Genomic DNA, 23,067 nt, shown 5'->3' with positions numbered 1-23,067 from the left:
ATCAGTGTTCTTTTTATACAATGGGATTCTTAAAAAAATCTCGACTTTTGAAATACGCAAAACATTCTCTAAAGTTTGCTAATAATGCAAGCATTAGCATCAAAGATAAATGATTATCAACATCTATCTTTAAACTTTTATGCTGTTAGATACAGATAAATTACAAAATAATCTCATAAAAACAAAATACAAACTAAGAATAATCAAATAAAAAAATTCTAACAATACATCAAAATGAAAAACGGCAAATAACTATAAAACAGTATATAAAACAATTATAAAAACAACGAGCTTCTGCTACTTCCGAAAGAGCCTTCTTCTCGCTGCCAGCAATGCAGCAAAGAGGCAGTCAAAAGAAGGGCAAGCTGAATAAAGCAGGAAAGTGAGCTCCATTTCAGAGGAAGGAGTGGTCGTGAAAGAAGGAGGCAGCGCAAATGGCGAGTCATCCAGTTCAGACAGAGCAGATTCTTCGCTCTCGTCTTCGCTGGGCTCTTCTATTGACCGAGGATTGAATGTGTTTATTGTTTTTTCTGTTTTTTCTGTTTGTTCTGTTTGTTCTGTTTTTTCTGTTTGTTCTGTCTTTTCTCCTTGTGAATGAGAGGCATCTGCTGTAAATTGGCTGCCAGACAGTGAAAACTGGGCAGATTGAGTAGATCGAGCAGAGAGGGAAGATTGAGCAGAATGAATAGAAACAGATGAAAGAAACTTGGTGGGTGAGTTTGGCTGCTCCAATGAATGAGAAGAAAGAGATGGATGAGAAGAGCCTGTGAAGGACGCATTTGATGTTGACTGTGTGGAGAGTGTGGCTGTGGTGAATGAAAGAGCTGGAAGAGTCAGCGATTGCTGTGAGTTCATTGAGTTCATTGGTTGTGCTGTAGAAGTTGATGATGATGTTGAAGAGGAAGAAGAGCCAGAAGAAGAAGAAGAAGAAGAAGAAGGCAACTTTTCCAACATTTGTCTTCCCCTTGACAGCTGAATATTCTCTTCCTCTCTTTCTCCTCTTTCTCCTCTTTCTCCTCCTTCTTTCCTTGAGTTCATCTTGTACATATCCATTCCAGACTCATACGAAATCCCATCAGCTTCTTCGCCCTGTGGCTTCAGAGGCGTCCAAAGATCATCTTCTGATTGTGTGTCTGCATCTTCCTTCCAATTCGAACTGCCTCTGAAATTCTTCCGTTTGCTCTTTGTATTAACTCCTTTTGCATTCGAATTGCTTCTTTTCCCTTCTCCTTCTCTTCTTCCTTCTCTTTCCTCCTCCTCCTCTTCTCCTCCTTCCTCTTCTTCTTCCCCTTCTTCCTCATCTTCTGTGTCTGATGACGGGTTCTTCAGCATCGCAGTGAACAAAGCTGCTGTCTTGTTCTTCGTGTTCCTTCGCATTTTGAGCTTTTCTCGCGGACTGTTCAACATTCCTGTCCTTATTGCATCATCTGCATACGTAATTGAATGGGCATTAACAGTAATTACCTTTCTCTTACTCTCTTTCTCTCTTTCTCTTTCTCTTTCTCTTTCTCTTTCTTCATCTTTTTCTCTTTCTCTCTCGTTCCACCCTCTTCTCTTTGTCTTCCCTCTCCAATTGCTTCCCAACAGCACATTCATTCGCTTCACAGGAGAAGAAGAAGAAGAAGAAATTAAACCAGAAACTTGGATTGCATTTGCAGAAGAATCAAAAGGAGAAGCAAATGGAGAAGAAAAGGATGAAGGAGAAGAAGAAATAGCATTCATTGACCGAGATATTATTCCTCCCTTCTGATCCCTATTCATTTCTTTCCCTTCCTTCCCTTCCAAAAGTGACTGCTTCGCATAGCTCCTCCTCACCCGCAGCAAAAACTTCCTCTCTCTCTTCGCCTTCTTCTGCCTCTGCCTTAACACCTCTCTTTTGTTCCTCTTCCTTAGCGTCTGGTCAAACCCACACAGAATCATCTCGTTTTGCATAGAATTCACAAGCACATGTTCTCTAAGTGTGCAAAGAAGAGCCTTTCGCAAATAAACAGTGGCTACGAATGAAGTTGCAGTGGAAGCAGAGGCGAAGAGGAGGAGGTATTGGCTGCGGGGGCGAAGATGAGAAGGGTGGAGGGAGAAAGTTGTGGGGAGGAATGGGAAATAGTTGAAGGAGGAAGAAGAAGAAGAGGAGGAAGAGGAGGAAGAGGAGGAGGAGGAAGAAGACAATGGATATAATGAAGATGGCAGATAACTATTGCATCTGATGAAGGAAAGAGTGGAGGCAGTGAATGTTGGGATGAGCAGAAGGGTCGAAGCAATCATTGACACAAGCAACTCATCCTGTTGGAGTTTTGATGGCTGCTCTAATGCATTCCTTTTGCTTCGTCTGCTGATTTCACTCATTTTCACTTCTGATGAGGAAGATGAAGATATTGTCATTTCATTGCATTTCTTTTTATTCCCTACTCTTTTTCTATTCTTCTTCCTCTTCTCCTTCTCTTTCTCCTTCTTCTCCACTCCTCCTTCTTCACCTTTTTCTTTCCAACCATTCCAAAGAAGCACCTCATCTGCTGCTATTCTACTCTGCACGTGTGAAGGCAGAAGACGAGGCTGAGAGCAGCTTCTGAGTAGCCAGGGGTTGTTTGCATGGAATGTCTGTCTCATCTGCTCTGTGGGGCTGACAGGGCGGAAGGGCGTGGCATTCTCAGGGAAGAGGCGAGAGGAAGAGGAAGAAGTGGAAGAAGTGAAGGAAGACAAAGAAGAAGAAGAAGATATTGATGATGATGATGATGATGATGATGATGATGATGATGACGAAGAGGGAATAAATGATGCTAATGTTACTGCTGATTGATTGCACGAAGCAGAAGCAGTGGCAGCAGCAGCAGCAGAAGAAGAAGAAGAAGAAGAAGCAGAAGAAGAGAATTTTCCAATATTTGATTGAAGTCCTCTTTTATCGCCAAATGAAGGAGCAGCATTGAGGTTTGCTCTGAACAGCCTGGCAAACAAAGGAGAAGGACGAGAAATGTTGTGCTTGTTGAGGAAGAGAGAAGAGAGAAGGGCAGGAGATTTGAGGGAGGGGAGAGCGAAAGAGAGAGGAGAAGGAGAAGGAGAAGAATGAGAAGAAGAAGAGGAAGAGGAAGAAGAAGAAGAAGAAGGAGAGATATTTGGAGATGGAGAAAGAGACAAAGGTTGAACGATTTCGAAAGAGGAAAGAGAATTTGGAGATGTATCGGATTTGGTAACGATAACAATCGAAGAATTGGCAGAAGAAGAAGAAGAGGAAGAAGAGGAAGAGGAGGAGGAAGAAGAAGAAGAAGAAGAAGACATTATTTGTTTTGTAGCAGAAGAAGAAGCAGCAGTGGCAGAAGAGGCTGTGTGATTGAAGGGAGATTGCGAACGAGTTCTTTGCTGATTCTTCGAGCGAGCAGCTGGTGAAAAAGAGGTTGGAGAATGAGAAGAAGAAGAAGAAAGAGAAGAAGAAGAAGATGATGATGAATAAGAAGAAGAAGAAGAATAAGATTTATCTGCATTGCATTTATCACGTTCGTAATTACAACCACTGCCACAACCGCAGCCACATCCGAATCCGTGGAGCAAGAGAAGCAAATGGGGGGAGCTAGTTTGAGTGTTCTGAGAAGGAGAAGACAGTTTTACAGGAGACTGAGGTGTGGGCAGTGTGGTTGAGCGGTGGAGATGAGGAGATTGTGATTGGGAAGAAGAAGAAGAGGAGGAGGAAGAAGAAGAAGGATTAGAAGAAGAGGAGGAGGAGGAGGATGAAGAAGAAGAAGCAGAAGTGAGAGGAGGGATATAGGCAGGGTTGATGTCAAGTGCAGAGAACAGCGTGGAGTGGCTGGGTGATCTTGAATGAGAAGGCGAATGAGAAAGAGAAGGAGAAGAAGAATGTGCTTGTGAGCATTGAAACTGCTGGGATTGTTGATAAGGTTGATGTTGTTGATATGCCATCATCTTTCCATTCTGCTCTTCCAACGCACATCCAATGATGCTTCCTCCTTCTCTTCCTCTTCCTCTTTCTCTTTCTCCTCCTTCTCCTCCTTCTCCTCCTTCTCCTCCTCTTTCTCCTAATCCTGATCTTTCATTCATTCCACTGTTATTATTATTGTTATTTATCACATTCCCATCTCCATTCGCCATCATCATCATCACCTTCTTCTTCTTCTTCTTCATCTTCATCTTCTCATTTCTGTTTATTTCTGCTTGCCTTCTCTTTTCTTCGTACCTCAATCGATATTTCGCTGCCTCTCTCTCTCCATACACGTCGTTCACAATCTCCTTTGAGCTGATGGCAATCAAAGAATCCGTCGAATGCTCAAAGAGAAGGAGATGAAGAGGAGAGGTCTTTGTTTGGTAGAGAAGAGAGTGAGAGAGAGGCATCTGCATCACACGGATGAGGGTGTAGATGGTGGATGATGAAGAAGATGATGAGGAGGAGGAGGAGGAGAAAGAAGAAGAGGAAGAAGAGATTTTATCATTAATCAAAGAATTCACATATTTAGTTGATCCAACAATGCGATTCTGTGGCGGCTGTGGAGAAAGCGAACGAGAAAAAGGGAAAGGCAATTTTGAAGAGGGGTTCTTCTGTTTGGCTTGTTGGTTGTTCATTTGAGTTGCAATATTGCTGCTTTGTTTATTCAAATTGAAGGGGGATTGAGATGATTGCAATGAAGAAGAAGAAGAGGAGGAGGAGGAGGAGGAATAATGAGAAGGAGAAGGACGAGAACGAGAAGAAGAAAGAGAAGAACCCAATGCATTGTTTAACTGTGCAATGTTCAAATGATGCTGAGGAGGTTCAATGATGTAGCCACAAATGAATGAAGACTCAATTCTCAGAAAGACAAGCGATTCTTGTTTGCTGATGACCGCACGGCAGGGGAAGAAAGGAGAGGAGGAGAAGAGAGAGGAACTGAAGGAGGAGAGGAGAGAGAGGAGAGAAGGAGAAGGAGAAGAGGAAGAGGAAGAGGAAGAAGAAGAGGAAGAAGGGGAAGAAGGGGAGGAGGAGGAAGAACAAGAAGAATTAAAGCTATCAAAATTGCAATAACAATGATTATTATTCCCTTTTAATGTGTCTAAGTATTTCAATGAAGATAAAGCATTGCACAACGAAGGATTGAGATCAGGTGACAAAACAAGAGAAGAAAGAGGAGGAATGAAAGGAAAGCTGTTTGGCAGCAAATCAGAAGCAGAAACTGAAATTTTCTCCCCAAGAAGAGGGAGACGGGGGTTGAGTAGTTCAAGAAGAGAAGATAAAATAGAAGAAGAAGAGGAGGAGGAGGAAGAAGGAGGAGGAAGAGGAGAAGGAGAAGGAGAAGAAGAGGTTGATTGTCTGGAAGAATTTGTTTGTGAAGAAGGTTTTGGAGAATACTTGGCTAATAGAGGAAGCATATCAGATGAGAAAAGAGGGCGCAAAGATTTTGAGTTTTCATAGTTGATGTTCTTTTTGAATGAAGTTAAAGACAAAGAAGGAGAAGGAGAAGGAGAAGAAGAAGGAAGAAGAGGTGATCGAGAGGGAGAAGGAGAAGGTGAATGAGAAGGTGTGGCTGAAGCAGATGATGCAATAATAGGTTGAGCATTCACATCCTTGTTATTTTCTTCTTTCTCTTCTCTTCTTCCTTCTCTTTCTTTCTTCTTTTCATTCGAAGAAGAAGTTGAAGAAGAATTTTTCGTTTTCTTATCAATTTTCACTTTTTCTTCTTCTTCTTCCTCTTTTTCCTCCTTCTCTTCTTCTTCCTCTTCTTCTTCTTCTTCCTCTTCCTCTTCCTTCTCCAGCACCGCCTGCAGATTCTTCTCCTTCTCACAGCAAAACGCTCCATAGAACAAAGAGCCAAACCTTCCCGACACCTCCGTTTTTCTGTCAGTCACCCTCAAAAGCGTGCCTGCCACACAAATAGCTCTTTGCAATGCCATCTTCAGCGCTTCTGCTTCGTTCACTGCGCCGCGAAGGCAGAGAGGGATATGATTGGCACGGGGAAAGGGAAGAAGAGCAGGTGTGTCCTTCAGATGAGGGCGGGGCTTGGAGATAGGAAAGAGGTCGTCGGAGAGATCGAAGGAAGAAGAAGAAGAGGAGGAGGAGGAGGAGGAAGAAGAAGAAGAAGAGGAAGCGAAGGGTGAAGAAGAAGAGGGGTTGGAAGAAAAAGAAGACATTTGCTCATTTGGAATCTCCAAACAAGATGCCTTGTCAAAATTCGTATTTCCTTCTGCAATTCCAATGCAAAATTCGTCTTTTGATCTTTCTTCAGTTGCATCTTCTGCTCCTTCCCTTCCATCAAAATTTCTTTCATCTTTCTCCTCTTCGCTTTCTTCTCTTCCTCTTCCTCTTTCTCTTTCTCTTTCTTTTCCTTCTCTTCCTCCACCACCACCACCACCAATGTTGAGTACAGAAATTGACTGTTCATCTTCTGTTCTGATGATCTTGTCTGACTTCACATTCACCACCTGCTTCTGAACATGTGCCAAGTCGCCTGTCAGCTCCCACACTGTAATAACATCACTTTCCGTCGCTTTTTGGTTGTTTTCATTGTTTTTATTGTTTTTATTGTTTTGTGTGATTTTTGTGAACGAATTGAATTCTTCTTCTTCTTCTTCTTTGCCTTCTTTGCCTTCTTTGCCTTCTTTTTCTTTGTCTTTTACTTTGAATTTTTCTTTTTCAAATCCATTTTCATTCATTTTTTCGTTCTTTCTTCCATTCAATTTTCCTGTTATTTCTGTTAATTTTCCTGTTTTTGCTGTTGTTTCAATGTCTTTTTTGTCTCCAGTGAGAGGCATCAGAATAGAAGCAGCGATGGCGTCTGGCTGTGCCTGTGGGGCTAATGGAATAAGAGAAGAGGAGCGAGGGAAAGGAAGAGAGGAAGAAGAGGAGGAGGAGGAAGAGGAGGAAGAGGAGGAAGGAGAAGAAGAAAAGGAGGAAGAGGAAGGAGAGGAAGGAGAGGAAGAAGAAGATAATGATAAAGGCATCTGCATTGGCAAAGGCAAAGGGTATTGTGAAGATAAAGGCAATGGAAGAGGAAGAGGAAGAGGCAAAGGAATTGGAGAAGAAGAAGAAGAGGAAGAGGAAGATGATGATGAAGGTGATGTTCGAGGAAGGGGTGAAGATTTCAGAGAAGAGGCGAAAGAAGGAGAAGGAGAATGAGAAAGAGAAAGAGAAGGAGAAGGAGATATAAGCAGAGGAGAGGTTGTTAAAAGAGGGGAAGAAGAAAGAAAAGAAGAAGGCTTCGAAAAGGAAGGGGAAGAAGAAAATGGAACGGAAGAAGAAGAAGAAGAAGAAGAAGAAGAAGAAGAAGAAGAAGAAGAAGAAGAAGAAGAAGACATATTCCTTTCTCCCTCTAATTCATCTCTAACCACGACAGAAGACGAAGCAGCAACAAAGTTATCCTTATTGTTCTTTTTCATCGCATTGCTGTTATTATTATTATTATTCATCTTCCTTCCTTCTTTCTCTATCACTTCATAGGAATTAACTGGGTCTTCGTTCATTGCCTGGAACAGCTCAAGAGGATTGTGTGGAGAACGATACACTTCTTCTTTGGCTTTCCTCACAGACGTCCAGAGAGAAGGAGAGGAGGAAGGAGAAGAAGAGGAGGAGGAAGAGGAAGAGGAAAAAGAAGGAGAAGAGGAAGAAGAGGTTATGGTGAAATACGGAGAAGAAGATGAAGAAGAGGAAGAGGAAGAAAGAGAAGAAGAAGAGTTGTCCATAAGTTGCAGTTTGCACACCAACAATGAATCTTGAAGAGGATGCTGTTTAGTTTGCATTTTGGAGGTTATTTTGGGAGGAGAAGGAAGAGGAGGGCCAGTAATTGCGAAGGAAAGAGGAAGAGGAGCAATATCAGAGAAAGGGGAAGATTGAGAAGGAAGGGGGAAAGAGGAAGAAGAAGAAGAAGAGGAAGAGAAAGAAGAAGAAGATGATGATGATGAAGGTGATAAAGTTAATATTGCATCATGGAACAAAGAATCTGAACCTAAATCAGAAGAAGAAGAAGAAGAAGTTGATGATGATGAAGTTGTTGTCAAAGCAACCGAAGCAACTGATGGAGCAGCCAAAGAAGACGAAACAGAACCAGAACAAGAACAAGAACTTGAATTAGAACTCGAATTCGAACTTGAACAGGAAAAAGAAGCAGAAACCGAATTGCTTCTGAAAGGGACAATGTGCTGCCTTCGCATCCTCATTGCAGTTGCACCGCTGCTCAAATACTTGCTGTTCACACTGGAACTGTAATCAACACTGTATTCACTGTTTGCTCCTCTGTTAAATCTGTCAGTTAATCTGTCATTCACACCAGAATCCAATGGATTATCCATTCCATCGCTCATTCTGTTCCTCATTCCTCCATCTCCAAACTCCGCCATCCTTCCGCTCTGCGTTTCAAACGCATCGAAATTGAACGAGCCGTCCTGCAGCTGCATCAGCTTCAGATATCCATTGATTGCTTCATCTTCTTCATCTGCGCTCGAAGACATCTGAGACACGCTTTCACACTCACTGCTGAAGGGTGTGGCTGCTATTGAGTGGGCGGGGGTGCTTAAAGCGCTGAATGCACTGACAGCGCTGAGGTGGTCATAGGAACTGAGGAGGCTGTGAGTGTGGCTGTGACAGGGGTTAAAATGATTATTTGTGTTATTATTATTATTATTAATATTATTGCTTTTGATATTGCTGCTGTTATTACTGTGATATTGTTCATACGCTGAAGAGACGTGAAGGCTGGCTGGGTGAAAGCTCTGATGCTGATTATGACCCATCTGCTGCGAAAAGCGATTCCCCTGCCTGTTCTGAGAAGCAAACGCATTCTGATTGAATGTGGTGAAATTCAACGTCAAATCGGCTGTGGAGCAAGAGCCAATGCTCAAATCATCACGAAATGAAGGCATTGTGCAGAAGGAAAGAACGTCTTTAGCTTTTCGGCGCCGTTTCGGGCGGATGAAGAAGCGGGGGCGCTTGAAATCAGAGGAGAGGGCGAGATCGGTGGAAGGGGAAGGAGATGGGGAAGGAGAAGGAGAAGGAGAAGGAGAAGGAGAAGGAGAAGGAGAAGGAGATGATAATGATGAAGATGAAGAAGAAGAAGATGATGATGATGATGATGATGAAGATGAAGAAGAAGAGATGGAGGATGAATAAGAAGAGGATGAAGGTTTGTTAATTAAAGCAGAGCTTTGGTGAGCAGATTGAAAATTATCAAGAATTGATGAATATGAAGTAGAAGGTGATGAAGGTGATGAAGAAGAATTGGTTGGAGAAGCAGTAGAAGAAGAGGAAGAGGAGGAAGAGGAGGAAGAGGAGGAGGAGGAAAATGATGAAGAGGAAGAAGAGGAAGAAGAAGGAGCAGAAAAGGAGGAAGGAGATGGATGAGAAGAAGGGGACAAAGAAGAAGATGATGCTGTTGAAGCTGGAACATCTGAAGGCTGAGGAGAAGAGGAAGAAGGAGAGGGAGAAGAAGAAGAAGAAGGTGATGATGATGATGATAACGATGATGATGAAATTTGCGGCAATGTGCTTGGAGAAGGAAGAGAACGAATTTTTGGACTAAATTGATAAGAAGAAGAGGAGGAAGAGGAGGAAGAGGAAGGGCAAGAAGGAGAAGAAGAAGAAGAAAAATATCGTTTTCTTGGTTTTTGTATCAAATGCATTAGAGATAGCTGCAAATCGACAGTTGGAAGGAGCAAAACGGGTCTGTTCATCAAAATCTCCATGTCCAAAGGAGAAGAAAGAGGATGGCCTATAAAAAAGTTGCATTTGGAGGAAAGACAAAGAGAAGAAAGAGGAGAAGAAGAAGAAGAAGAGGAAGAGGAAGAAAGAGAAGAGGAAGAGGAAGAAAGAGAAGAGGAAGAGGAAGAAAGAGAAGATGAGGAAGAGGAAGAAGATTGATTGAGAAGAGAAAGGGAATAAGGAGAATTTCGAACTTCTTCAAAGAGCATGTCAGCAAAGTGAGGAGTGAACGGAGAAGGAGCAATTATTGGGAATGAATTGATGGAGCAAATGGAAGAAGAGTAAGAGGAAGAGGAAGAAGGTGATGATGAAGGAGAGGAAGAGGAAGAGGCTAATGAAGAAGAAGAAGAAGAAGAAGAAGAAGAAGAAGAAGAAGAAGAAGAGCAATAATTATTGTTATTGTTATCATCATTATAACTCTTAGCATCATCAGCATCTTCATCCAATGGATCATCAAAGCAAAATTCAGCAGAAAGAGGCGAAATTCGCTTTGTCGCAGCGAATTTCGAAGGGGCCACGTTTTTCCGTGTGTTTCGTGGAGACACATCGAAAAACAGACGGAGAAAAGGCCAGACTGCTCCGTTGGTGGTTGAAGGAGAAGGAGAAGAAGAAGGAGGAGAAGAATTTAAAGGAGAAGAGGAAGAGGAAGAAAAAGAAGAAGTCTCAGAACCAGAAGTGGACTGCTTCGATTTATAATTCTGTGATGGCAGTCCCAGCCAACTCCTCATCTTCTCCTCCAATCCAGCTGGAACAGCGTCAAAGGGAACATTTGTGAAGGAAGGTGTTGTCAGAGAAGCAACATCTGCCAACAAAAAGCCAAAAACTTGTCTCAAACGCATCGCATGCCACCAGCTTAACTGAGCCGGTGGAGCTGTTGGTTGTGAAATCACTTTCGTTTTATTTTTCTTTCTTCTTTTTCTTTCTCCTTCTCTTCCAATTTTTCCTCCTTTTCCTCCTTTTCCTTTTGTTCTTTCATTGCTTTGCCTTCTTTGGCTGTCGGATTTATCTGCTTTGCTGTCAGCATTCCACTTTTGTTGTGTCTCATTCTTCTTCTTCTCTCCCTTCTTCTTCCTTTCATCTTTACTGCTTCCATAACCTCTGCTTATTCCTCTTCCTCTCTCTCTTTCTCTCTCTCTTTCCTTTTCCTTTTCTCTTCCTCCTCTTCCTCCTCTTTCTCCTCTTTCATCATGTGCATTCTGTATCTTCAGTGCTCGTCTTCTCTTCAGAAAAGCATTGTTCTTTTCTGTCGTCTGCCGCAGCATCTCAACAATCAGCCGGCAGCACAAGTCAACCACAATTGGGCGAAGAGGAGGAGGACAGGGCAAAGTGCGTGTGGAGAGGAATAAGGAAGAGGAGGAAGAAGAAGAAGAAGATGATGATGATGATGATGATGATGATGAAGGCGATGCCAGATCTCTATTTGAATTCAACTGATTCCTTTTGAAATCACTTCTTTCCTTGTTGTTTTCAATGAATTCTTCGTTTTTCGGCCTCACTGCTGAGCAGAGCAAAGAGATGATCGCGTCCATCATTCTGCAGTCGTATTCATAAGGCAACCCTCGAGGCGCCTTCTTCGGCACATTTGCTGCTTTTCGGATGATTTTGACTTTTTGCTTGCGACAAAAAAGATTTTTCTTTGAGACATGTGAAATGTTATCTCCATTGCAATTGCTTCTTGTATTGTTATTGTTAGTTCTATTATTATTACAACTGTTATTGTTTATCTCTTCTTTCTCTCTGAATCCTGCCTGCGACGGATCAGTCATCGCAAACGCAACATACCGCTGGCACTTTTCTGTGATAAGAGGCTTGTGCTTTATGAGAACATTCACCCTTTCATTCGCTTCTCTCTTGTGATAACGTCTGTTAAATATGCCAATTGTTCGTGTGCTTCCATTTAGAGATTGAGATTTCGAATAATCAGCTTCGCCTCTTTCTGCGGAATGGTAGTTCATAATCCTTATCTCCTCGCTCATTCTCTCTTTCTCGTTCCTTTCCTCTTCCTCTTCCTCTTTCCCTTCCTCTTTCTCTCTCTTGTATTTCTTACTCTTCTTTGCCTTTCTGTAAATGCCTTCTTTCTCCGCCTCACTGAAGCACAATGTTCCATTTTCATTCTCTCCATTCTCTTCCATCCCGTCTTCCTCAGTCACTTTATCTTCTTCTCCTTCTTCATCGTCTACTCTTCCATCTCCTTCCTCTCCTTCCTCTCCTTCCTCTCCTTCCTCTCTCCACAGCCCCCTCATCTTTCTCCTCCGCATTCCTTTCCTTCCTTTCCTCCCTTTCCTCCCTTTCCTTCCAATTGTTCTGCTCCTCCCTTCGCTGCAAAAGCTGAACCGGCTGATTTTCGAAGGGAAAGTCGACTGCGAGTGAGCAGACTCGCTTGAGCTGCCTGTGAAGTCTATCTCTTCCAGCGGAAGATCCAACCTTTCTGTCTCAATGTCTGAGTTATCAGCAATCCATTTCGCTGCCTCTTCCTCAAATTCCTCTGTGCTGATGTCTGAGATCTCAACCGCATTCAGCTCTTCTTCGCCTTCTTCTGCTTCTCCTGTGACATGCTCTTTCTCTTTCTCTTTCTCTTTCTCTTTCTCTTTCTCTCTCTCTTTCTCTCTCTCTCTCTCTTTCTCTTTCTCTTTCCTTCTTTCTCTTCCTTGTATATCTTTCAACGAACTTTCAATTTCCTTCAATTGCGAATTCCTTTCAAAAGAAGAAGAGGAAGAAGAGGAAGAAGAAGAGGAAGAGGAAGAGGAAGAAGAAGAATTCAATGTCAATCTTGCCTGTCCCAACGAATTCTGAGGCTGCTCCATCATTTGCTGCATCAGTTGTCTCTCTCTCAGCTCTCCTCTTTCTCTTCCTTCAAATACTGCCTTATTCTTGTTCATCTCAGCTGCCATCAGCATCATCTTCCTCCTCTTCTCTCTCTTCGCCAGCCTCTTCTCCTCTTTCCTCTGCTGCTTGATGAGTCTTCGTTCCTTTGGATCCAGCATCTTTAGCCTTGCTTTCTCCATCTTCTTCCTCTCCTTCTCATCTTTTGCCTGGTTCACCGTCTCCACAAACGACTGAAACGAGTTCTTCTTCCTTTTCTTCATCATCTCGTTGATCTTCTTCTTCCTCAGGCGCTCTTCACTCGAATCGCCCCACCCTATCCCGCTTGCTGCAAAGGCGCTCAACCCAGATGCTGGGTGGTTTGGGTCGCACAGAAACTCCAGCACAGAAGGTGCAGCCACTTGCATCTCCCTCACCTCGCAGTGGCGCGGAGGGGGAAGCGGGAACGGAGAGATGTCTGAAGAGAACAGCGTCTTCTGCGTGTTGTCGAGGATGTACTGGAGAATCGGATCGTCCGTGCTGTTCTCATCTGCCTTGTCGAAGAAAACTGAGAAGAAGAGCGTCTCCTTGTGGAGCGGCACTACTTCATTTGCCAGCGCACCCAGCAGCACATCGCTGTCCTCCTGCCCATACGACTCCATCGCTGCCTCCTCCTTCGCCTGCGCCCAGACCGGCAGCTGTGCCATCCTCGCCCTTACCAGCGTGTCAATTCTCAGCTTGTCAAATCCCTTTGCCATGCGCTCCGACTCAATCATCTTCCCCGCCCTTCTCAGGTCCTTTGGCGCAGGCAGCTCATCATCCAGCCCTTGGTGACGCTTCGTGATCGGCACAGTCTTGTTGATCAGCTTCTCGTAGTGCTTCGTCCTCAGAGGCAGCGGATCCACACAGAGACGCAGCGACACATCCGGAATCATCCCCCAGCGCTTGGAGAGTGTGTCCACAAGCACAGACATCGGCTGGTTGGCCGGGAAAAGCACGCTTTCACGCGCGCTTCCCGTGAGCAGAGTGAAGAGCAGGCGCGATCTTTCGTTCAGAGGCGTCAGCACCACAATCAGCTTTCGCCCGCCTTCGAGCAGCGCCTCCTTCCTCCTCAGGACAGTGCTGCTTCCAGACGCAGTGCAGGCAGCGGTGGCGATGGTCCCTGTGACTGCAGTGAATGTGGTGCGAGCAGAGGACAAGTAATTGGCAGGGGCATATGCTCCTCGGGGATTAGAGGCATCACGAAGTGTGGTTGTTGCTTCTTCTATTTCTTCTATTTCTTCCTCTTCTTCTTCTCTTCGACCTCTTTCCTTCGAATAGAAACGGTTGTAGTTTTGTCCCCCTTGACTTCTATCTTTGTATTTGCTGTTCTCTTCTTCTTCGGAATCATTGTAATAGTCTTCTTCCTCTTCTTCCTCTTCTTCTCCTCTTCTCTGGTATTTCCTTTCATCTCTTCTCGAACTCCCAGCTTTTCCATTTTTCTCTTTTATCTTCATCATCTTCTCCATTTTCTCCATCTTCCTCATCTTCTCTTCATTTCCTTCTCTTTCTTCTCTTCCTTCTCTTCCTCCTCTGCTTCTTCCCATCCGTTCAAACTTACTCTCACTCCCTTCGCTCCCACTCCTTGCTGATGCATGTGCCGAAGATGTGTTTGCTTCCTGTGTAATTCTGCCAATCAGCCTTTGAAGCCTCTTTCTTCTGTCCAGCTTCTTCTTCCTCTTGTTCCATTTCTTCTCCATTTTCTGCGCCTTCAGCTTCGCTTTGCTGCTGCTCTGATCGCTCAACAAGGGCAAATCCCAGTCGTCTTTGCTCCTTTCGCTGGATTGCTCTGAAGATTGCTGTTGGCCTTTCTTTCCGCCTCCTTCTTTTTGCTTCTGTTTCTGTTTTTGTTTTTGTTTCTTCTTGTCCTTCTTTTTGTCCTTCTTTTCTTTCTCTCCTGCTGCTTCTCCTTCTCTTTCTTCCTCCTTCTCTTTCTCCTTCTCTTTCTCCTTCTCTTTCTCCTTCTCCTCTTTCTCCTTCTCCTTCTCTTTCTCTATCGCAGCTGCGAAATGGAACGTGGTTGGCAGCCGCTGCATCAGCTCTGCCTTTTTCAGTGCTCTTTTCTTCAGCTTTCTGACTGCCTTGTCATCAGCTTCAGAAGAAGCACTGCTTCTTTCGAAGTCCAAACGAGAAAAAGGAGAACGAGAACGAGAATGAGAAGATAAAGAAGACAGAGAAGAATGGAGGTGAGCAGATTTTTGTGCTTTGCTTCCTGTGCTACGTATTGCTATGCTTGCACTTATCTTGCTTTTCCCTTCTTTCATTCTGTTTGTTGCTGTTGTTGTTGTCTTTGTTGTCTTTATAGTCTTTTCTGCTTGTTTAGAAGCTTTCTGATTGATTTCCCTTGAATTTTGACCTTTTGCTTTAATAATGCTTGCATTCTCTTTCTCTTTCCCCTTCATCTCCTTCTCCTTCTCTCTCTCTCTATCTTTCATGCTCCTTCCTATTCTCCCCTCTGTCTCTCTAATTGAACTCAAATTTGTGTTTTTTTCTCTTTCCTTTTTTGAATGCGCCCTCACATTTGAACGGTGCACAATGGAATATTCATTCAATCTTTTATCGCTCTTTTTGGGTGTCTTATTGTCAAAATGTGTGTTTGTGTGTGTGTTTGTGCTTATTTTCGTGTCCAAACAGCTCTCCTGACGAGACGGGGATGGGAAAAACGACTGCGACGGAGGAGAAAAAGACGGAGAAAGCGAAGGAATCCGACGATAGCGCGAAACTGACTCACTTCTGCTGCTTTCGTTGCTTCTGCTGAATCTACTAATTCTTTTGTTGATTCTGTTGCTATCAGAAGTGTTAGAGGAATAGCTGCTGTGTGAGCGATAGAGAGAGGAGGAAGGGGTGAATGACGAGTGGGAGGAGTGGAAAGATCGACGGCATGAAGAAGATGGGCGAAGCAAATGAGAAGGAGAAGGAGAAGACGAATGAGAAGGAGAAGGAGAAGGAGAAGGAGAAGGAGAAGGAGAAGGAGAAAAACGTGAGTGCGAAATGGAAAGATTTCGGGTGTTGTGTTTGGCGTGTTGGTGGGATGGATAATGGTGGTGTGTATTAGAAGAATAAGAAGAGGAAGAGGAAGAAGATGAAGAAACAGAGGAGGAAGAAGAAGAGGAAGAAGCAGAAGAAGAAGAAGAAGAGGATGAAAGAGAAGAAGGAGATGATGATAATGACGATGAGAATGAATCACGAGAAGAGGAATGCGAATGTGGATGAGAAATCGAAGAAGACATTGAAGAAGAAAGAGTTGACAATTGACTGTGATGAAATTGCGTTGAACAACAACTTCTTCTTCTTCCATTGCTTCTTTTGTTTCTGCTTCTGCTTCTGCTTCTGCTTCTGCTGTCAGAATGAACATGCGAATAACCTCCAAAGTGAGAGGGAGAGGCAGATAAATGCTTCATTGATTGGTTATAACTGTTGTTATTAAATCTGTTGTTGTTATTGTGTGACGTTGTAACAGCAGTACTTCTGTTAGCAGGTGAGTCAGAACGGCAAAGCGCGCGATAGTTAGAACGATGGCTGCTGCTCATTCTTCTTGTTGTTCTGTCATCTTTTTGATTTGAAGAGAAATGCTTGGAATATTTCTTGCCTATGTGCTTACTTTTTCTGTGTTTGTTTCTTTCTCTTCTGCTTTTTTTACTTCCATTGCGAAGTTCAGAAGAGTATTTTGAGTGTTTGTTTCCTGTTTCATTCCTTCTCAGCTTGTCAATAGATATTTCTCTTTCTCTTTCTCTCTCTCTTTCTCTTTCTTTCTCCTTCTCCTTCTCCTTCTCCTTCTCCTTTTCTTGTTTCTCCACCTTTTTTCGAGAGGATCTCAAGTAATTCCTTCTAAACACAGGAGCCAGCCCCACTTCCTTCAGATACGAATGAGGAGTGTGCGGACTTTGTATCAAAGCATACAGAAAGAGCAGAGTTGACAGAGGGAGGCAATCATCAATCAGAACTTCTGTCTGATGAGAAGGGAAGGCAGCAAGATTTGCCGGGGAGAGTGTGGTGTCGATTGGGTTGATTGGAGAAGGATGAGAAGAGGAGGAGGAAGAAGTAGAAGAAGAAGAAGAAGAAGAAGAAGGTGATGATGATGATATAGTAGTTGTTGTTACTATTCCTGAATTAACTTCACCATCTTTTTCATTCGCTCCTCCAATCCTCTTTTCTTTGCTCATCTCTTTCTCCTCTTTCTCCTCCTCCTTCTTCTCCTTCTTCTCTCTCTCCCCTGCCATCTGTCTGTTGTGCTCTGCAATCAGCTGTGCCAATGTGTTTTCCTTCGCATCACACGCCGACGCCGTTCGAATTGGTGTCAGAAGCATCCTCTGAAACAGCAAACACACAAAATCGGTCTGTGAATGGAGTTTTGTTATCTCCTTGTACCAGCCCAGCGCATATTCCCTGCAGATGCGTGGGGTTGAGAATGTCGAGGCGCTGAAGCCGACGAAAGGGGAAGACGGGACAAATGGAATGAAACCTTTGGGTCTTTCTCTGTCTCTTTCTCTGCGGACAAGCTGTGTTTGAGATTGGGACGGAAGTTGTGTTGTGGTTTGAGAGAGAGAAAGAGAAGGAGAAGGAGAAAGAGAATGAGAAATTGAAGGAGAGTGGTATCGCAAGGGAAGCTGTGTTTGGGTGGCAGACTTGAGCTGCTTGAGAGGAGAAAGTGTGGAAAGTGAAACAGCAGAGGAAGAAGGAGAAAGTGAAGAGGAAGAAGAAGAGGAAGAGGAAGAAGAAGAAGAAGAAGAAGAAGAAGAAGAAGAAGAAGAAGAAGAAGAAGAAGAAGAAGAAGAAGAAGAATTCAAAGGAAGCGAGCTTGAAAAACTGTTTAAATTAGCACTTGTATTCATATTTGAATTAGAAATTGCATTTGCATTAGAATAAGCATAACTATTACTATTATTATTATTCCCAGTCACATGCCACTCCTTCCTGAACTTCAGCTCGTTCAGCAGGTTCTGCTTCTTCTGCTGCCGCATCTCAAACCTCAGCTCTTCTCTCTTCTTCAGCCTGTTCACCCTCCTCAGCGCCGCCACCTCAGCCAAATGCATGTGCCTTTGCACGATTCCTTCCACAACCTCCAAATTTCTGATGGACGACGACAGAGAAGAAGGGACTGATCCAGAAAGGAGCATCAAAGTGCTGAAAAGAGAGACGAGCTGCTGCGGAGACAAGGAAGGGGAGAGGTTTGGGGAAGGCACAGAGGAAAAGGGGTTGGTGGTGCTGAGGGCGATGGGGGGAGACAGAGAAAGGGAGTTGGAGGAGGAGGAAGAAGAAGAAGAGGAAGAAGAAACAGTTTGCCGGACAATGTCGTTTTGGAGGGATGTGCTTGCCGAACTTGTGGAGATGGCGAAGGAGGCAAGTGCCAGGGCAGAGAGAGAGGCGTGTGTGGTTGTGAGGGAAAGGGGGAAGGATTGTGATGATGATGAAGCAATGAGTGTATTGGAGGAATCAGAAGAGGAAGAGGAAGAAGATGATGAGAAAGAGGAGGAGGAAGAGGAAGAGGAAGGAGAAAGCGATGGAGAATTGGAAAATGAAGCTGTTACAGTTGTTTTAGTTGTTGTTGTGGTAGTTGAAGTTGCGATCAATTTGACAGTATTTGCAGAATTTCCTGTTGGAATCACAGATGCTTTGGAGGATGTGGATGAAGCAGAAGAAGCAGAAGAAGCAGAAGAGGAGGATGAAGAAGCATTAGCATTCAACTGTTTCCTATCAGATATCTGCTTCATCTGCTTTGTTTCCTTCTTCTCCTTCTTCTCCTTTCCCTCATTCATCTTCCCCTTCATCTTCTCTTTCGATTGCTTCTGTTGCAGAGACGGCGGCAGAATCGCACTGAGCAGCGGGTCAGACGCCACCAGCGAGCAAAGTGTGTCAAACCCAGACAGTTCTCCTTTGATGAAGAGGGAAGTGTCGTTTCGAATGCGAGTGAGAGCGGAAGACGGAGGAAGAGGGATGTTCATGCGCCGCGGGGGAACGTAGCTTGGGAAGGGAGGAGAGGAGGGCGTGGTGGGAGTGGAGAGGTCATATTGTGAAAGAGAGAAAGAGGAAGAGGAGAAAGAGGAAGATGAGGAGGAGGAAGATGAGGAAGAAGAAGAAGAAAGAAATTTCTTTGTTTTGATTGATCCGTCATTGGATGCGCTTGAATCATCGTCTTCTTCTTCTTCTTCTTCTTCTTCTTCTTCTTTGCCTTTTGCTGCTGATGTGTTTGCTTCAGTTGCATTTGAAGCAAATGAAAAAGGTTTTACAGACTCAATGTTCACATATCCATCTTCATCTACCTCTTCTTCTTTTCTTTCCCTTTCCTTTTCTCTTTCTTTTTCTCTTTCTCTTTCTCTTTCTCTTTCTCTTTCTCTTTCATCATTATCGCCTTTTCCTCCTCTTCTTTCTCCTCCTTCGCCTTCTTCTTTCTTTCTATATTCTTGTTCCTCATCATCATCATCATCATCATCATCAATGTCTTCGTCTTTCCCATCTTCTTCCTCTCCTTCCTCTTCCTCCTCCTCTCCTTCTTCTTCTTCTCCTTCCTCTCCTTCTCCTTCTCCTTCTCCTTCTTCCTCTTCACTCCAATCCTCTTCCAGCGCTTCCAGCTCCAATTCCAACTCATCTTCCTCATCTTCTTCTTGCCACGGAATCTCTTTCGCGTTCTCCTTCCACTCACTCACCGCTCTCTCTGCATCCACCCCACTCCACTGGAGAAGAGGAGGAGGAGGAGACAGAGGAAGAGGGGGAGAGGAGGAAGAAGAAGATGAAGAAGAGGAAGAGGAAGAAGAAGAAGAAGAAGAGGAAGAGGAAGAAGATGGCGACAACACCAAATGAGCATTTGAACTGCCTTCCATTCGATTTTTCTCCTTTTCTTCTTCTTCCTTTTCTTCTTCTTCCTTCTTCTCCTTCTCCTTCTTCCTCTCTTCCATCTTCTTCCTCTCCTCTTTCCTTGCCAGCAGCAACGACAGAGGAAGCGGAAACTGAGAGTTAGCAAAAGGATTGTGGAAATCCTCGTGCGGCATCGGAGGGGTCTGCATAAACGCGATCTGTATTCTCATCGCATTCTCCCTCTCTTCCCTCTCTTCCCTCTTCTTCTTCGCCTCTTCTCTTTGTTGTCTGGTTAAGAATCGGGTGGGTCTGCGGTCGATGTCGAAAAGAGAGGACATGTTCTTGTGCACAGAAGGAGAAAGGAGCATGTTTGTGGCATTGGGCAGGGTGCAGAGGAGAGTGAAGGAGGGGAGATAGGAATAGAACTTGAATGAGATGGAGGAAGAAGAAGAGGAAGAAGAAGAGGAAGAAGAGGAGGAAGAAGAAGAAGAAGAAGAGAAAGATGATGGATTGTTTGTGAAGGAGTTGATGGTTGATGAAGGATACGAGGGATATTTTGAGTTTGTGTTTGGGGTATTGGATGGAGATGAAATTGAGAAGGAAAAAAGCTGTTTGTGGGCTTTGCTAATGATGCCTAATTTGTTATCCTCTTCTTCTTCTTCGTCGTCGTCTTCTTCTTCTCTATTTAATTCTTCTTCTTCTCCTCCTCCTCTTTCTCTTCCTTCCCCTTCTTTCCTTTCTTTCCCTTCCTTAAATTTTACCTCTTCGCTCCCTTCCTTCCCCAATCTCCTCTTCCTCCTTTCCTTCTTCTCATTCAATTTCAATGGCTCTGGCGCATCCAGCGGCTGCCCTGTGAGCAAATCCGTCAGCCCTTCAAATATCCCTCGAGGAACAGCACACGAAACAGAAGAATTTCCTTCTGAGTTTTTGTCTTTTGCTTTGTTTTGGCTGAATTTCGTGTGGAATTCGGGAAGAGGAATTGGAAGTGCCGATGTTGTGGAGCCTGTTAAGTTGTAACGACGACTGTCAGAAAATTCTGATTGAGAAGAAGAAGGAGAAAAAGGAGAAGAAGAAGAAGAAGAAGAAGAAGAAGAAAGAGAAGAAAGAAATTCGTTTCGCAAATAGGAAGAAGGAGAAGAAGATGCAAAAGACGTTGATGATGCAGACAATGAAGATGCATTTAAATAATTTCTTTTATTCAAAGAAGAAGAGGAAGAGGAAGAAGATGATGACGATGAAGATGATGAAGAAGATGGATGAAGCGAACGAGAAATCGAAAGCAACTCAACAGGATGAGACGCAAGAGAAGACAAAGCGAGTGGCTTGGCAGAGAAAGACAGCACTGAACACACAGCAGATGTGATGATAGGGGGAAGGGAAGAAGAAAGAATTGTGGTGAAGAGGAAAAGGCACAAAGAGGTGGGAATGGTGGGCAGTTGGAGCAGATTGGGAGGAGGGGTGATGGAGAGAGAGGGAGGGGCTGCACAGGAGGAAGAGGAAGAGGAAGAAAAAGAAGAAGAAGATGATGATGATGATGATGATGATGATTGCAATGATGATGAGCAAGAGGAAGAATAAGAAGAAGAAGAAGAAGAAGAAGAAGAAGCATAGGAAAGTGTGGCATCAGAAGGAGAAGCATGCCATTGCATGTTGGTTGCTCCTTTGATTCTGAGTGATTTTTGCTCTTTACAATGCAAGTTGAGCATGGTGAATGAGCTGTTTGTGTCTGAAGGCTGTGAAGAGGAGAAAGAAAGATGCTCATCTGTGTCAATAGATGCAGGATATGTTGAGCTTGTTGGATTGGCATTTGCATTTATGTTTGCATTTGTGTTATAATTTGGAGAAGAAAGATAAGAAAGAGTAGAAGGAACAATTGAAGAAGAAGAAGGTGAGGAGGAGGAGGAGGATGATTCAGATGAAAGATGATAGTTCCACAGCGCATATTCCCCTTTGCATCTGGCAGCTGAGACCGAGTAGAACGGTACGCAAGGCACGCGCCAGAACTGCTGGGCGAGAGGGACGATGAGGTTGGCGATGAGCAGGCGAGCAACGGAGTGTGAGAGGAGGAGTGAGTCGAGGCGGATGATGTCACACAGGATGAGGATGGTTTCAGAGAAGTCGGACAGGAGATCGCCCAGGGGCACAAACTGCGCGGCCAGCTCGGCTTGGCGCATGGCTGACTGTGCAGAAGAGGCAGAAGAGGCAGAAGAGGCAAATGAGGAAGAGGGAAAATAAGAGGCGGATGAAGCAAATGGATTGAATGGCGGAATTGAATCGATTGAGGCAAATGGGGCAGAAGGGGTGGAAGAGATGGAAGAGATGGAAGAGGAGTTGGTAGGAAAGGGGTACAGAGTGTTTTGCTCGTTTGTATCAGTGCCAAACCCAAAGCCATTGCCAGAATTGAAGCTGGATCCGAAAGTGATGCTGTCAGATGATGATGTTGTTGAGGTTGCAGAAGAAGAAGAAGATGATGATGATGAAAAAGAAAAAGGAGAAGGAGGAGAATGAGAAGGAGAAAAAGAAGAAGAAGAAGAAGGGGCAGATGAAAGCGGGAGTCCTGCAGCATCAAAGAATTTGGCAGCAGGTGTGGAGGCGTACATGCTGGCGAACTGGGACACGATCTTGTTCTTCTCGTCGATTGCCTCCGAGTCGCCGATGAAGAGCATGCGGAACAGCATGCGCGTCTCTGGCGACTGCAGCTGGGGCGGCGACGACAGCAGAGAAGACACCAGCAGCGCGTGCGGTTCCTCCTCGCCTTCGCTGTCCAGCTCTTCCCCGTCGCAGAAATCACTGCTGTTTTCGTCACCCCCTTCATCGCCAGCTCCCCTCAGGTAGAACTCTCTGAACTCCTCCTCTGCGGCTGTCGTGCTGCTGGCCTTCGCAATGTCATAGCAGAGCGCCATCAGATAGACCGTGAAGTGGTGCAGGAATGGATTATCCATGTCTGCAGCATACTCCAAAATCGGTTGTGCTTTCACTTTTAGAATTGTCAATATGATGGAACGGCAGGCTGTTTTAATGAGATTGTCTGGATTGGTAAAATACTTAACGGCATATATAAAAATAGGCATTTCTAGCTTTCCATTCTTAAAAATATAAAGAAACTCAGACTTTTAAAAGAAAAATTTCAAAGAATATCTAAGCTCAAACAATCCTTCTAAAAAAATAGTGATAATTTGTCATATCCATTCGAGAAGCTAATGATCGTAAGGTAGAAATATAATAAGATAACAGTTCGTTGTTCGTGTAATCAACAGGAATGTCAAGTAATGAATGAATCACTCTATTTGACATAAATGCTGATACATTTGCTGGATTTTTTAGATTTAAGCTAATAGTACTAAGCGAAGAATAGACTTCAGCTCTCATTTCTAATGGGCTCTCTGAACGCAAAATTTCAGAGTAAAAAGAAGCAAGAGAAGGTAAAAATTCTTGAAAAGGTCGAGAATGTTCTCTTAAAAAATTTGTTTAACATTAATAATATATGACAATGAACTTTAAATTGAAATCATACGCATCGTGTGGATCAATACCAGCTTTATCCAGTAACAGCATCAAATGAACAACACGAATCATTTCTCCAATTACAGAATTATCATAAGGCCTTGCCAAACGAACAACACGCAAAACAGATGAGCATGTATCATGCAAATCTCTTAACCGCCTTGCTGTTAGGCTAAGACTCATTACAACAAAAAAAAGGCACTAAAAGAGAATCAAAACTATCTTAAGGGTTTGTTTTTTTTATATATATTCATTTCTGTTATGAAAAT

At 43.8% G+C, this 23,067-nt stretch overlaps 1 protein-coding gene across 1 annotated transcript; it reads right to left on the bottom strand.

Moving 5' to 3' along the window:
• Nucleotides 1–5: 5 nt before the first annotated feature.
• Nucleotides 6–22,981, bottom strand: MONOS_1724 (putative protein CLEC16A; the record flags this gene model as incomplete). Its single annotated transcript, XM_067870140.1, has 5 exons — nt 6–8,542; nt 8,642–12,248; nt 12,330–22,380; nt 22,445–22,748; nt 22,809–22,981. 5 exons carry the CDS (start codon nt 22,979–22,981, stop codon nt 298–300), a joined length of 22,380 nt encoding a protein of 7,459 aa, XP_067722760.1. The 3' UTR covers nt 6–297.
• Nucleotides 22,982–23,067: the final 86 nt, after the last annotated feature.

Source organism: Monocercomonoides exilis (assembly GCF_001643675.1).
Source record: "Monocercomonoides exilis strain PA203 chromosome Unknown scaffold40-978991, whole genome shotgun sequence".
Lineage (NCBI taxonomy): Eukaryota > Preaxostyla > Oxymonadida > Polymastigidae > Monocercomonoides > Monocercomonoides exilis.
The sequence above is the reverse complement of the archived record's forward strand: the minus strand, read 5'-3'. Positions and strand labels throughout refer to the sequence as shown.